The sequence below is a fragment of the Papaver somniferum genome, chromosome 6 (assembly GCF_003573695.1).
Source record: "Papaver somniferum cultivar HN1 chromosome 6, ASM357369v1, whole genome shotgun sequence".
Classification (NCBI taxonomy): Eukaryota; Viridiplantae; Streptophyta; class Magnoliopsida; order Ranunculales; family Papaveraceae; genus Papaver; species Papaver somniferum.
Genome location: NC_039363.1, coordinates 129,196,915 through 129,212,035, shown reverse-complemented (window position 1 = coordinate 129,212,035; position 15,121 = coordinate 129,196,915). Strand labels below are relative to the sequence as shown.

The window sequence follows — 15,121 nt, the reverse complement described above, 5'->3', positions numbered from 1 at the left end:
TGTTATCATACTTCAGAATTTACTGGTATAATGATGAAGTATAAAATATAAAAATAGAAAGCTTTTTCTGACGCATGTCGCCTTTTGGGAATTGTTTTTCGACAAAAGTTATGGTGCTAATTTTCAGCATATCTTTGTTGAATTTATTGACTCTTTCATAGTCTAACAAGTGGATTTTATCCTACTGAGCATTCAAATTTGGGGGAAATATCATGAATATTTCAAATAACTTCCTTAGATAATTATATAATCAGAAGTCAATATGTTTCCTTAAAACGTCGAAGTTGTGAATTCATCTTTAAGTGGCACGTCGTCATAAGTAGAAGGTTTCATGATGGAATTATAGTCACTATACATATAAATTTCTTCCCTATTTGAGACTCTTTAATGGCGCTCAAGTACTTCTGAATCAAAAATATCAAATTTGAATCGAGTTGGTTTAGTCAAAACCCGATCAACTGTTTGGTCAAGGCCTGCTCCATTGGGTTAACTAAGTCATGGTTAAAAAAAGGGAAAATATATGGTCCATTATGTATGAAGTACTCGGGCCCATTAATAACAAACTTGAAACTATTAGCATATAGGCCCAAATATATTGTTAACCTTAAGAACAGTTCCTATGGACTCAACAAACTTGAAGTTTGTTGATTTTGATCCCACTATGGACTCAACAAACATGAAAAATGGATGGACAAACCAAAAAATTTGTTGGTTTGTTGAGTGAGATGGAACATGTAGCGCGCGATTTAAGACCGGCCGAGCTAGGCACAAACGCTGGCGTGTGTGCCAATAGCGCTGGCGCTTGTCCTTCAATCGCCCGATCTAGCTCCACCCGCCAGCGGTTTTGGTTAAAGCGCCGCGTTCTTTCCAAAAGCGCTAACGGATAAATCTGGACGGTTCAAAACTCTTGTGAACTAACGGATATAATTTTTGAGTTCTATAAATACTCCTCATTCAAACTCTAAATTCACACATTCTTCACTCTCAAATCATCTACAAAAATTCATCCCAGAGATCGTGGTGTTATATTCACTAAACAAGAGGATTTAGCTATTTGTAGAACCTTTGTTTTTCACACACAAGATGCCGTCTTAAGTAATGTATCCGAATCGACGTTGACTTTCTGGGAGAAAGTTTATAGAAGGTTCACCGCTGAAACGAGGAAAATTAACGGGCGTGATTCTCACTTATTGTCGCATATTTTTAGTTCAATTGCAGTCATGTATCAGAGTTCGTCGCTTCACTAATGGAGAATCACAGAAATAAGCTCAACGGTGCAGCTGTACATGAAGCGGAACCCAGAACTCTAGCGATATGGGCAGTATCTCACAGCGGTCGTCTTTCGACTTCCATGCTTGTTTCAACACTCTTAGTGTGCTCAACAAATATAATCCCTACATCGCCCTAGAAATTCCACCACCCGAAGAGAATTGACGCCTATGTAGTAGTTCTTTTAATCTAATGTATTTCTTTTATTCTCATGTATGATGTGGTTGTTCAATGCAGTATGTTTTTATTCATGAGATTGATGGTGCAATGTTTAATCCAAGAAAAATTTAAATTAATTATGATATTGAAGGTGCAAATGTAAAGACATCCACATGTTTGGTTTTAGATAATCGTAATAACAAAAAATAAACAACAAACTAAATAACATAATACCATAGTGAATCGATTTGTGATTCAACTTCAATCAGCCCACTCCACCAAAAAACACCAAGGACATTCCCAAAAATGCCTTCCATATGTGTTTTCTCAGAAGCAGTGCGCAAATGCATAAAAGTCTTGCAACCAGGCCTTGAGCATCCACTAATTCTCTGTGGACAATATTTGGATTCATGATCTCCATATCCACAATGCTTGCAGTGTAATGACTCCTTCAATTTGGCTTTAAGTTTGATATTTTTGCAGAGTGTTGCAATCTTTTCTTCTTCTTCTTCTTCTTCTTCTTTAATCTTCATAGCGTCATCTAGCATGTGTGGTTCCTCTGGACAGTTGGGATCTTGACATTGAAAATACCCAAGCTTTGCCGGTTGTGATTCAATCACCATTCTGATGCGTGAACAACCTTCCCGCTGATACTTTGAATACATCCAAGGGCATTGCATAAGACTGTGGTTATCCATGAAACATAATGGACAAACCTATTTTGCTTCGACACATAATATTTTCTTCGCTTTACCTTTAGAAAACATGGTGGATATTGAGAAAGAAATCTGTTGTTTTGGTTGAGAATAAAACCTAGTGTTGTATTTATAACAAAAAAAAAGGCGTCGGCAATTCAAATGGGCGGTTTTAGTAAAGTCGCGTGGTTTTACTACAAACGCCAACTCTTAATTCAAATGGGAGGTTGTAGTAAAACCGCGGGGTTTTACTACAAACGCCAACGGATAAATTTCCAACGGCTCGATTTTCTCTCTCGACCTATAAATTTCATTCTTCCCATCTCCAAAATCACATCCTCTTCATCTTCTTCTTCTTTTTCTAAAACTCTTAATCTCTCCCACTCTGCAAAATGTCCGTTAGAAATCATGGTCCCAAGTTTACTGAAGAAGAGGATATAACTATATGTAAAGCATATTTTTTCATAGGGTAATCACCGGTATGGGATCTCAAGACGGTTCTTTTTGGGAGAACGTTTTTCAATGTTCGTCTCACTGACGGGAAACTCAGGAAAACCGAGATGCTCGTCGATTACGTGCTCGTTTTCAATCTATTAGGCTTGCAGTCCAGCCATTTCTTGCTCTGGTAATGGAAATTGATCAAGAAAATTTCATGGGTATAACTGAACAAGAAGTGATCCAAACAGCTCTTGATAATTTGGAGGAAGCTCACGGTATACCTTTTCGTTACGAAGCATGTTTTAGAATTCTAAAAGATGGTCCATCTCAAGCACATTTATACAGCACTCGAATGCCTCTCCTTGTCTTTACAATGGAAGAAAATGTTACTCTTGTTTGATCTTGGTTACATAGTATGATGAGACCAATGAACAATGATTATTTCTCGGAAAGAGTATTGGGACATTTTGTAGCATTGCAAAACGAAACCATAAGAAACAATAAGAGCCTAGAACTAAGAATTGCATTCATCACTAAGGAAGTCAAACATTATACAGAAGTTGTATGGATGGTTCACCATAGCGATTCTGGATTATCCAACGAAGAACTGGTGAGTGTATTTCCTTTGTCCTCACTGATCAACTGCATCATAAATATCTGAACTTTTTGTTTACCGTTTTACAAAAAACCATCGCTCAGACCAAGTTTACTGAAGAAATCGGAAGAGAGCTTCAGCATTTTGAATGCTATGAACTCTACAGAGAGAATGTCGCTGGATTTGATGTAGTTTGATATTTTTGTTGTGGTTTATTAAAATGTAGTTTGATGTTATTTGCAAGTTTAAATTGAATAAATTTCTCTTAACCTGAAGTGGAAATCTATTTTAAAATCTAAAATATTTTCATTCATTGATATTACTTCCAATTCTTTTACAAGATATAAACTTAGACAATAATAAAAAGCATTAAACGACTTCATCAAGTACAAGCTTTGGCCTTATGTTTATCTTCATTTGACGTATCTTCCATTCAACGCGCTCTTTGACAATTTCGCCTTTGTTTTTGAATTTGTTGTTGTTAACTTTCAAAACTGGAGCTCTTTTTTGCCTTTTAGCGGAATATTTTCTTGGAGAAACTTCAAAAACTTGCACTTCCCTCTTACAATTTTCAATCTTTTTAAAGCTCCCACATATCTTAGAAACAACAGCTTCAAGTTTTGCATCGCAAAAAAGTGTGAACACCTTTTCAGCCATTTCACTAACAATAAACTAAAAAATTGAAATAGATTTTATAAGAGAAAATTCAAGAGAAGTGAATTTTCGTGAGAGTGAATTGTTTGAAGATGATGGTAATTTATAGAGGTAAAAAGTGAATTTTGAATTTTCAAAAAACTACTCGTTGGCGTTTTCAAACGCCAGCGCTCGAAGTTTCAACGCCGCGTTTATGTTACGAACACCGACGCTTGTGGTCTCAACGCTGGCGTTTAACCTACACACGCTGGCGTGTGTCCCTATCCCGCGTGCTTGATGTTCAACCTCTCATTGTCGTTCCATAGTGGAGAAACCCGTTTGTCCATCCACTTGTCTCAACAAATAAATGGTTTTGTTCATTCCCATAGGAATTGCCCTAAAATAGGAAATTTCATCATCCAACTTTAGTGATAAGAAAACAATCGCGACCATGTCCTATGATCACTAAATCTTTACTAAAAGTTCATTAAAGTGTTTGGCCAAATATAATAATAACTTAAGGTAATCCAACGGCTAGATGAAAAGATATATATGACATTGTATGATTGTTCAACGTTTTTGTGACGCTGGAAAAATTACGTTCTTTAGAGTACTTTCTATGATTGGATCTTTATGAATTTTTTATAGTAGATCAGTAAAGATAAGATACAACATATACAAAAAATACAACATAATCCAACGATTGGAAATCTTAACAATTCGGTTTTCCAACAATGTTATAAACTAGGATTTTTTTAAAATTAGATAGTTTCATTAAAATAAGGTTTTGGAGGTTGCATCATATTCTGATTTTTCTGAAATTTTAAAAGCGAGATTAATACCTAATTTTCTCTAACATATCAAAATTTTATGAAAATCTAACGATGAAATCGCTATGTTTGATAATAATACATCAATTGAACCCTAGTATATATCATGAATATGAAAATTCTTTTGTTAAAGGAAAATACCTGGTAAAACATCCATAACATGAAAACAATAAGATCAGAAGCATGCTAATCTTCAAGAAGTAATCCATCACCAATCTCGAATAAAAAAATTGCACAGTTGATAGAGTCGTGCTGATAATGTATTGAAGTATAAATAGAATATGGAAGAATAGAAAGCTCTTATTCATTAGAGATGCTATTGCTTCTACATGTTCTTCATCTATTGCCTTTGTATTGCCTCTTTTTGCTGCGCAGAAGTTACCTGCATCATTTCGCAAGATTAGTCCAAATCCAATTGAAAACTCTGGTTTAATAAAAGAAGCATCAAAGTTTAACTTCAATGCAGATGCAGATGTAGGATTCCAATTAACAACTTGATTCTCATTATATATGTAATTCAGTACGTGGTAAAATAGCACATTCACAATCAAGAATGAATTTTCTCAAAGAGGCTATAAGTTCAGTTGGTCTAAATTGAGCTTTATCGAAGACCATAGCACATCTCTGTTTCCATATCCACCATAGTGTACAACATGTATATTTAATATTTTCCTGCACACTAACATCAAAGAAATTGTCTGGAAAAATAATTCAGTGAACCAATGTAATAATTCTGTATATATATATATATATATATATATGAAAGTACCTGATTAGATCCATTTTTGCTTGTATTGCGCTAAGATTTTCTTCGTCTTCCATAATCGTTTACGACTTCGATTTTTTGTTTCGAATCGCTTTCCCAAATCCTGGATCGTCCGAACTATGATAATTAGTTCCAGTGGCTTGCTTCATTCATGGATTATTCGTCATATATAAATAAGTAACCTGTTGGGAAACTATTTGTAGATGATTTTAACGATGAAAATCCCATATTGCCGAATGACCGAAGTGGACAACGCCAGTTGAGGGTCAGGTCATTACAAGTATAACAATCTCACTAGTTTCCAAAGGATTGAGGATTCTCCAATTAACCTACATATATATAAATCACAATGTTTTCATGTGACTAAGTTAGTGAGGATAAATTCTCCTCATTCTTCCTTGTTTTAGTTAGAGATCCGACAGACATTGAAAGAAGCACCTATTACATAAAGTCGTCCAATTACATATGAAGAAGAAAATAAAAGATGATACTCTTGTAAATGAGGTACCAATTTCACATTTTAACTGGCTTAGTTGTATGATGGTTAGCTATATGATGCATGAAGTTATGATGTTCCTAATAAATAACTGAGTAGATGTAATGTACTCTCTCCGTCTCAAATTAGATGAGTTGGTTGTAGTTTGCACAATTCTTAAGGCATTCAGGAGAGGGGGTATGTTTAAGTATTTTTTATAATTATACCCTTATGGATAATAACTAGTAAAACTTAGAGATGATTTATCTCTTAAACTATACCACGGGTTTTCGTAAACTTTATACTGTTGAAAAGCATTTTAAAACACCTACGCAATGAATATAAACATGGCTATCAAACTATACGTATTTCTTATAGTAACAATAATCAATTAAAAGGGTAGTTTTAGAAATACCTCCTTAATTAGTAAAGTAGCTCATCTATTTTGGGACAAATTTAAAATCAACTAACTCATCTAATTTGGGATGGAGGGAGTACATAAAAAGGCGTTCATATCATAATTGAGAAGGTGAGCTAAAAACAAAACAAAACTCCGGAAATAATTTGTGCTTTATTTAAAGAGCACCACCGAAATAATTATTTACATCGAATGAAATAACCAAAGATTGAGCAAAGCCGAGGCTGCTGTATGAAACCAAGACAAGAATGCCATTATAGCAGATATTTGATATCTACTGCAGAGACTGGAAGGACAGTGAAATCCCTTAAGCTGAGGTAAGAGGTCTATCACACCTGCAGTTGCGCATGCTGCTGATAGTGCAAGAAGTGACAAAACCTGGAGATACCGAGCATATTAAAATGCAATGTATTTCTGCTACGAGGCGATGAAATAAAACCAAATGTTTTAAATTTCTATAGAACTACAAGTACGCACCCAATCACCTATGATAATGATCATTTGTATCCCTGGTTGACGAAGTGGAGATTCGATAAGAACTGAATACCCATCCACTACTGCCAATGTGAAACTCCATGGAATCAACAAGCCCATAACTGTCACCAAATAGCTGCATCACCAAGAAACGGTTAGCTGCAAACAAGTAACACATATTCAGTGGCATAAAATAGATCTATCAAGAAACAGAAGTGTTGCTATTTCAAAGAATTTATCAATCAAACGACAAATATCTCATTTCATGCCTAATTCATGATTTATATGGGCTGATACCAGTCCATATAGAACAAAAAAAATCCAAACGATCCTGATCATTGGATCGATGGACTGGTATCAGCCCCTAATAAAACTGATATCATCCCATATAAATCATCGCCTAATTTATGAATTTCTTAGATTTTTTTTTTGGTTAGTATTGAAATGATAACAATATGAAGTCACCATTACATCCATCGGTCTCGTCGAGAGTTCTTTAACATACAATTCAATAATTTAACTAGTATTCATGATTTTTTTTTCCTATCATGTATAAAAAATTTGGTGCTGATATGACCTTTTTGTCGAAAAAATATTTTTGTGCCTATGCATTAACCACATGAGATCCTTTTACATACACAAAATTAAACTTGATTAGTGTTCATGATTATTTTTTATTAATAAGAAATTTAGTGTCGAGGAGTTTTAAACTCTGATCATTGGTATATCGTCACCTTGTAACTTTAACACTATCCTACATTGACATCGACAACGGTATACTTTTGTATGCTCCAAAACCTCCACGAATATACACTGAGTTTTATTACTTACTAATTGGGAGCCTTTCTAGTCTTACTAAGAACCCATTAAACATGCAAGACGCCACTTTGATTGAAAAACAAATAAAACTGATGACCCAAACCAAGAAATTAGTCTTTGAATCTAAAATTAATGAAAGATTACATACTCAATAAATTATCCAGATGATTATGGGTATTGCAGAGATTGAACCATTATTACTGTGATTCTAGTTCTAGAAGGGATAAAAGAAAGAGAGCTTACCAGAAAGCCGTGTAACCGTAAAACTCAACCCCAAGAGACATGAATAAAAGTGAAGAACAAGAAAATACTATCTGAGCAATTCTCATGGTGAAACTAATCCTTGTACCTGAAGAAGTTGTTAATTCAGCCATGGTTCATGAATTTAACTGAATTATCTATAATTACCTCCAATTTAACTCTCCTCCAGAACTATCATTTCTTCCCATTCTGCCATGAGAACAAGCCCAAAATGAGTTGAGTATTTATTTCAAGTTGATAGAGGGAAAAAAATCAGTTGTCTCGCTCTCTAAAGACTATTGTTTCTTTGGAAAAAGGTTAAGAGAATTTATTTTTTCTGATTCAGTCAACTTGGAATCTAGTAGTACAGAGAACTCTGTTTTCTTTTTAGTTCTTTAATTTTCGGTTGAGTTCTTTGTTTTGATTCCTTCTCTACAAGTGAAGACTTTTACTGATGCAGTGTGGTAGGTCATGGACAAGAAAGACACCAACCGTTTTTCGAGTTCACTATATCATAATACATCTTTATTATCTTATCTTAAACCTGGCTAAATCGGGGTTTACACCATTTAATTGGGGCCTATAGGTTTTTTCTTCTCACACCCCCAAATTACTCTAGGCACCCAAACCTTATAAAAAGATACTAATTTATCCCCACATTAATTTCTAAAACTCACTCATATAAATTCTAATCTTTCTATTTTCAGTAAATCCAAAATCAAAAAAATCTAAACCTAAAAAATCTTTCTATTTTTATCATAAACTTTCCAAATTTTCAAAACCCTAATCAATTTTTTTTTTCATCCTCTACTCCGACGATCTTCGATCCAACCAAGAAGAAGGTAAATCTCCATCAACTCATCTTCTTATCTTATTGATTTACATCTTTAAATCATCGGTTTTGACAAATCAAAACTCTGATTACACCCAGAATCGGTTTTTATTGACCTATCGAATAAACCGATTATGGGTTTTGTTTTCGACGTGAAGAGCATGCACAGTAATCGGTTTACATAAAGATTAACATCAATCGATTCTGGCTTAGAAAAGAAATATGAAAATACATCGCCAGAATCGGTTTATATATGTAATATGTATAATCCGATTAATATAGTCTTTTCATCTTTCTTTCATAATCGGGTTACATAGTTTTCTTTATGTACCGATTTTTAACTTGATTTTTGTTTATTTTTTGTGTAGAATGGACTTCGGACACCTACCATTCTACAATCATGATTTAACCGTGGAGGATATCCTGAGGCAACCACAAAGAGTACCAGTAAGGAGCCTATACAAGTTTGCATTCGGAGCTGAAACCCGTCTTGAACAAACCCTCGCATTGATTGATAAGCTTTCACTTGAAGAGCTTATTGAGGTCATCACCTTCGCCAGGATGAGGAGAGACCTGATTTCATCTGGGAGGGAGCTCCATGCAGAAATGGAAGGTATGTGGGAACTAATGGTTGAAGCACAAGCTGCTGCTCCTGATGGTGGTGATGCTGGTGATGTTGGTGCTGGTGCTCCTGCTGATGGTGGTGCTGCAAATGCTCCCGGTGGTGCTGTTGTTGCTGATGCTGGTGCTCTTGCTGTTTAAGTTCTTATGTTTAAGTTTTAGATATTAAAAGTTTAGGTTTATAAGACTTGTGGTTATTTTAAGTTCTTAACACTCTTTTAAGGTTTTTATTTTGGATGTCTGTGTTGAACTTGATGAACTTGAAGATTTAATTATAATTATGTGTTGCTATATAATTCTAGCATGACATGCCAAGAATCGGTTTACTCGATATGTTATTATAAACTGATTATGCAAGCCAATCTTTCTGGATGTTTTGGAATCGGATCACATTTGGAAATATATAAACCGATTAATGTCGGTGAAAATTCAAAATTTAAAATGACTTTAATCAGTTTACTTTTGTCGCAAGAAAGACCGATTCTTGTGGCATATAAACACAATCGGATTTTATTGTCCTTCTAAAAGACCGATTATTTCAAATTATTTCACGTTTTTCAAAAAAAAAGTCGTTTGGGACTTTCTCTATGAATAGAGACCTCAACCTTGGACCCCATTTGCCCCAAAATTGATCATTTTATTCCCCCTCACTCAATATACTCCACAACTACTCATTTCATACATATACATACAAGAAATGACATCATTCGACTCCGCGAAAGATTTGGCAATCACGAAAGCATGGTATGCGGAAATCGGCTTAGACGTCAATCCTCCGAAAGGGAGGATTCAACAACCTTTTGGGTTAAAGTACACAACACATTTATCCAAGAATTTGGAAATCCTAATGCCAGAAGTGTTCAAGCCATCCATGAAAGGCACCTAATCATCGAAAATGCGATACTTGATTTTTTAGTTCTCCAACCTCCGATTTTTAACGCTCGCCCCTTCACCTTGTCCATTGCACAATTTGTAAGTAATTTTGTGGTTTTTTTTACGTACCCCATGTCGTGTTATCTTCCAACGAAACACCACTAACAAATGTAAGCTTGTTTTTGTGTTTTTGTAGCACGAAGTCGTAAAAGCGCGCTACTTGGAAGTAAAGGGGAAACATTCGCCTTTGATGCAAGCTATCACTTCTTGGCAGATAGAATCCCGGAGGATAACCCGGACTACTTGGATGCGGTATCGTCTTCGTCGGAGGAAGATTGATGGATTTAGAAGTTTTTGTAAAGGTTTTGTGGGTAGACCTCTATGTAAACCCTCACGAGACTATAACTCGTCCACTAGGGTCGCCCAGGGGTTTAAAGGCTTGATGCATGTGCTAAATGCATCCTACAATAATAATGCAATGAATGAAAATTGGTAATGAAAGGAAAAACCGGTTTATATATGTCACAAGTAAAACCCGATTTTCATAATCGGATTATAAAACATGTCAGTGTTAACCGATTCTGGATGTCCTCTGGTAATTCTAAACACCAATCCAGAATCGGTTTACAAGTGAATTAACGTAAACCGATTATGAGTAATTTTTACGAGAAAAAAATTCAAAATGTTGATGTTTTGATGAACTCTCTAAGATTAGTTAATCTCACATCCAAAACAAAATTAACCCCTAATACAATTAATTAGTGCTAATTAATCAGGAATAAAATAAGTAGTTTGGTAATTATTTTGATAAGGGGTGTGTGAAGTGATTTCTAGTGACCTTTTTTTTTCATCTAGCTATAAGCCCCAATTAAATGGTATAGGCCCCAATTTAGTCAGGATCTTAAAGCCCTTTGATTAACTTGAGGTGAAGCTGCAATACGTAGTTTAACTAAACAACATTTATTTGTGTATTTGCGTAGGCCAACACGTTAAGTCAAGAAAATGAACCACCATGATGGCACCTAAAACCATCTAATATAGTGGACCACAAAGATGAGCATCGTAATTTTCTTGAATCTTTTTTATGGTCCTAAATTTCAACAATTTTTCCTTTTGTGCAAAAGCATAACTACTATATCTGGATACTGGCATCTCTTTTGGACCCAACAAAGTGAGGAAGCCTTGATTGACAAGCGCCTAAATCAGTGACCCACACCTTACATTACGTTGGGGCAGTGGCACAAGTTGCAACTTTGTGAGATACCGAATTGTTCCTTCAGATTTCAGAGACCTAATAATTCTGGAGTTTAGGGCATCTGTGAAAGGCACTAACGACCGCTGATAAGAAATGGAGACAGAGGGATGGTCATCAATTAATCACGTTTCATATCCTTACATAAGACCTATTTCTATGCACATGGATAAAAATACCTGTTTGACATGTCAGGTGGCATGTCAAACGGGTTGCGTCACTATGGGAAAACCACAGAACGATGGAGTTTTTAGCGGACAAAATAGATTATATCGCCAGCGATAAATATTTTATTGCCAGCGCTACCAAGAATATCGCTCGATATAAAGTCTAGCGCCAACAGCTAGTTTTTTGTCGCCTATAAATAGGTAATTTTCAAATTAAAAAATTACACCAAATTTTTTTTACAATTTTTTTATCTCTATTTCTCTGTTTCTCAATATAATTACTCCATATCTCTCTTTCTCAATCTAATTTATTTTTCCAATTCTTCCCAAATGGCATGACTTCAAACCCAACTTGATTCGGCAGCGCAATTTGATTTTTCTGGAGTAGTCCTTGAAGGTGTCGTTAAGAAGATATGCGATAGTTATAAAGAAATAGGTAAAAAGCATAGAAGTCTTCAAGTTTTGGATATTAACCAAATCAATACCGCAACTAAGAAAAGGCAAAGAAAAGTTCAAGGCAAGGAAAATCAAGCAAACCAAATTTGAAGACAAAGAAGAAGATCAACAAAGAAAACTCCGTTCATGAGCACATTGATTGGAAGTTTTGTGAAATGAAGAAGATAAACAAGATGAAGAACATTGTCCCAAAATTTTATTTTTAAAGTCTATATTTCAAATTATTATTGTCTAGTTTTATGTCTTGTAAAATGACTATTAATGATTAATTCGAGTTTAACACATATTTCATTAGGCAAATCGGACTGAGTTAGGCTCTGCAGATCGTCGACTAACTCAGTTTCAAAAAAATTCTCGATCTTCACCATTTATCTTCCTTCATTAATCAGTAATCACTAGCAATCAATAGTATCAGGTGGATTTGTTGTTTCTCAGGTGAATCAGGTGTTTTTTCTTTCAATAAATCTATTAATGGATCTATATTAGTGTATGGATCAACAAAATTTTAATGAAGAAGAAGCAAGAAGTTCTAGGGTTGTTAATATCTCTGAACCAGTTGAAAAATGTCCGTCGATTTCCTTAATTGATGGTCAGAGTGATTCTAGGTATGGTTCATGGAAATTTTCTTTAATTGGCAGATTAGATTTTCTTCGAATTATATTTGTAGATGCTATGAATATATTAAAAAACCAATGGAAGTTATCGGGTGAGTGTCTGTTGATTCCGTTGGGTAAAGATTTTCACAATTAAGTTGTCTAATGTACAAGATCAAAATTATATCAAAAATAGTACATGGGATGTGCAGGATCAAGTTCTGAAAACTCGGAATTGGATTCCAAACTTTCGTCCTGAAAATCAAAGAACATCTCATGCTCTAATTTGGGTATCTTTACCAGGATTAAGTCTCGAGTATTTGGATGAGAAAACATTATTTACAACTGTGATGCAATTGGGAATCCAGTAAAGGTGGATGATAACACTCTTAAATATGCAAGTGGATATGCTGCAAAAGTTTTGGTTGAGATTGATTTTTCCAAGACAATTCCAAACAAATTATGGATTATCACTAAGTATGGTAGTTTCTCACAGGAGATTATTCTCAATAAACCTCCAAAATTCCGTTCCAAGTGCAAGATTATTGGGCATGTATTATCTGAATGCATATTTAATAAGGTTCATTCAGTAGAGCAGTATATTGAGAGATCAGTAGAGAAGCATACTGAGAGATCAGTAAACAGTGTGAAGAATGTTGGTAGTACTGAAGGAGTTCAATCTAATAAGAGGGAGACTGAAAGAGCTGTAGTTACACCAAGGAAAGTTCAAGAGACATTTGATATTTGTCTTCCACCAAGTGGTCAAAGTAGCAAAAGTATGAATGATTCTCAATCAAATAATGAAGTACTTATTACACAAGGTAGATTCAGTTCTTTATAAGATACTGAAGTTGGTTTCAATACATCAAAAGAGGAGGAGCAATTACATGATGTTCTAACTCCAGCTAAAATACTTCAGGTTGTTGAGGATAACTCTGTTGAGAAGAGTGTGATTAAATTCATTAATGGCAAAGATGATACTGTATCTTCTGAAAGGGTTCATGTTACTTCATGGTCTAGAGTTGTACAAAAGCCTTCAAATATTAATCCAGCATCACAGAGTACTGAAGCTGTTAAGGTAATGAATCAAGATTCTTCCAGTACTCAAATTCCAAGTAAATACAACTTTAGGAAAAATCAAGGAAAAGGAGGCACTAAAGGTCTCCATTCCAAACCATGAAAGTCTTATTTTATAATTTAAGAGGCCTTAGAAGAGCCAGGTCTCAAAATAAATTATGGACTCTAATAAACCAGTTTAATCATTCAGTAGTATGGGTAGCAGAACCTAAAGTAGTATGTAATTCTTCATTTTGCAATAAGTTGAATCTACCAGGTACGCAAAGCATGGTAATTCATAATTCAATATCAAATAAGAAAGGCAACATATGGTTATTTTGGAATAAAAATTACCTACTCCTTCAGTAGTATCAATGTCAAGTCAGATGATTACAGTTGAAATTGGTGGTGTTCTGATATCTGGTATTCATGCTCATGTTGGTGCAGTTCAAAGAAGATTTTTGTGGCCTGATATGGAAATGATTAGTGGATTACAACTACCTTGGTTAGCCATTGGTGACTTCAATGTTGTTACTTCAATTGAGGAGAAAGTTGGTGGTAAAAATCCAAATAAAATGACAATGTTAGATTTCAATAATTGTTTAGGCATTTGTGAATTGATGCAGGCTCCTAAAACAGGTATTCAGTATTCTTGGTCCAATTGTCAACATGGAAGTAAGAGAATATTCTGTAATTTGGATAGAGAAGTGTTCAATCAACAAAGGTTACAAAAATTTAATGGATGGGGATACAAAGTGGGTTTGAGAATTGCTTCAGATCATGCTCCATTATTAGGTGGATGTGCATCTATTCCCAAACCAAAAAATGTCCCTATGAGATTTCAAAAAATGTGGATTTCACATCCAACATTTATGGAAATTGTAGAAATATGTTGGTCTGAGGTGATAGAGGGTGATCCATCTTTCATCTTTCAAGCAAAGTTTAAAAAGTTAAAAAGAATACTTAAGGATTGGAATTGGGAATTGTTTGGTAACATTAATGTGCAAATAAAAGAAACTGAAGATAAAGTTCAGGAAGCAATGGTTAATTCAGATAACAACCCTTTGGATGAAGAATTACTTAACAATTTGGTAAGTGCTTCGAATCTGTACAACTCAAAGAAAGTTCAACTGAATACTTACTTGAAACAAAAATCAAGAATTAAATGGATAAAAGAAGGGGCAACAACAATGGTTTTCTACATACGAGTCTTAAAATCAGACAAGCAAGAAATACTATAAGTGAGTTGGAGGTGAACAATGGAGATATCATATCTGAACAAGAAAAAAATTCTGAAGAATTGGTGAAATACTTTGAAGATAAATTTAAATTTAAAGAAGTGTAAAATGTTGAGCATATGGTAGATGGCATACCTGAAGTAATAACTAGTGAAGATCAAGCTATGCTAGAGGCTATCTCAGATGAGAATGAAATCAAAAACACTCTATTTGCTATGGATC

The 15,121-nt window shown here is 34.7% G+C and overlaps 2 protein-coding genes across 2 annotated transcripts; one reads left to right on the top strand and one right to left on the bottom strand.

Annotated features, from left to right (window-relative positions):
* Nucleotides 1-6,318: 6,318 nt before the first annotated feature.
* Nucleotides 6,319-8,280, bottom strand: LOC113286170 (CASP-like protein 5C1). The gene is made up of 3 exons (XM_026534863.1): nucleotides 7,815-8,280; nucleotides 6,756-6,888; nucleotides 6,319-6,656 (listed from the first exon to the last, which is right to left on the bottom strand). The coding sequence occupies exons 1-3, from the start codon at nucleotides 7,943-7,945 to the stop codon at nucleotides 6,462-6,464; spliced, it is 459 nt and encodes a 152-aa protein (XP_026390648.1). The 5' UTR covers nucleotides 7,946-8,280; the 3' UTR covers nucleotides 6,319-6,461.
* Nucleotides 8,281-14,035: 5,755 nt separating this feature from the next.
* LOC113291484 lies at nucleotides 14,036-14,902 on the top strand. Its single transcript, XM_026541010.1, has one exon. The coding sequence runs from the start codon at nucleotides 14,036-14,038 to the stop codon at nucleotides 14,900-14,902; it is 867 nt and encodes a 288-aa protein (XP_026396795.1).
* The last annotated feature ends 219 nt before the right edge of the window (nucleotides 14,903-15,121 follow it).

Bases quoted from the DNA above. Each gene is read 5' to 3' on its own strand.
- LOC113291484 (XM_026541010.1), top strand. From the start codon at position 14,036: ATGTCAAGTCAGATGATTACAGTTGAAATTGGTGGTGTTCTGATATCT.
- LOC113286170 (XM_026534863.1), bottom strand. From the start codon at position 7,945: ATGGCTGAATTAACAACTTCTTCAGGTACAAGGATTAGTTTCACCATG. The intron at 6,889-7,814 runs GTAAGCTCTCTT...TTGGTGATGCAG, and splicing joins TACGGTTACACGGCTTTCTG to CTATTTGGTGACAGTTATGG. The intron at 6,657-6,755 runs GTGCGTACTTGT...CGGTATCTCCAG, and splicing joins TCATTATCATAGGTGATTGG to GTTTTGTCACTTCTTGCACT.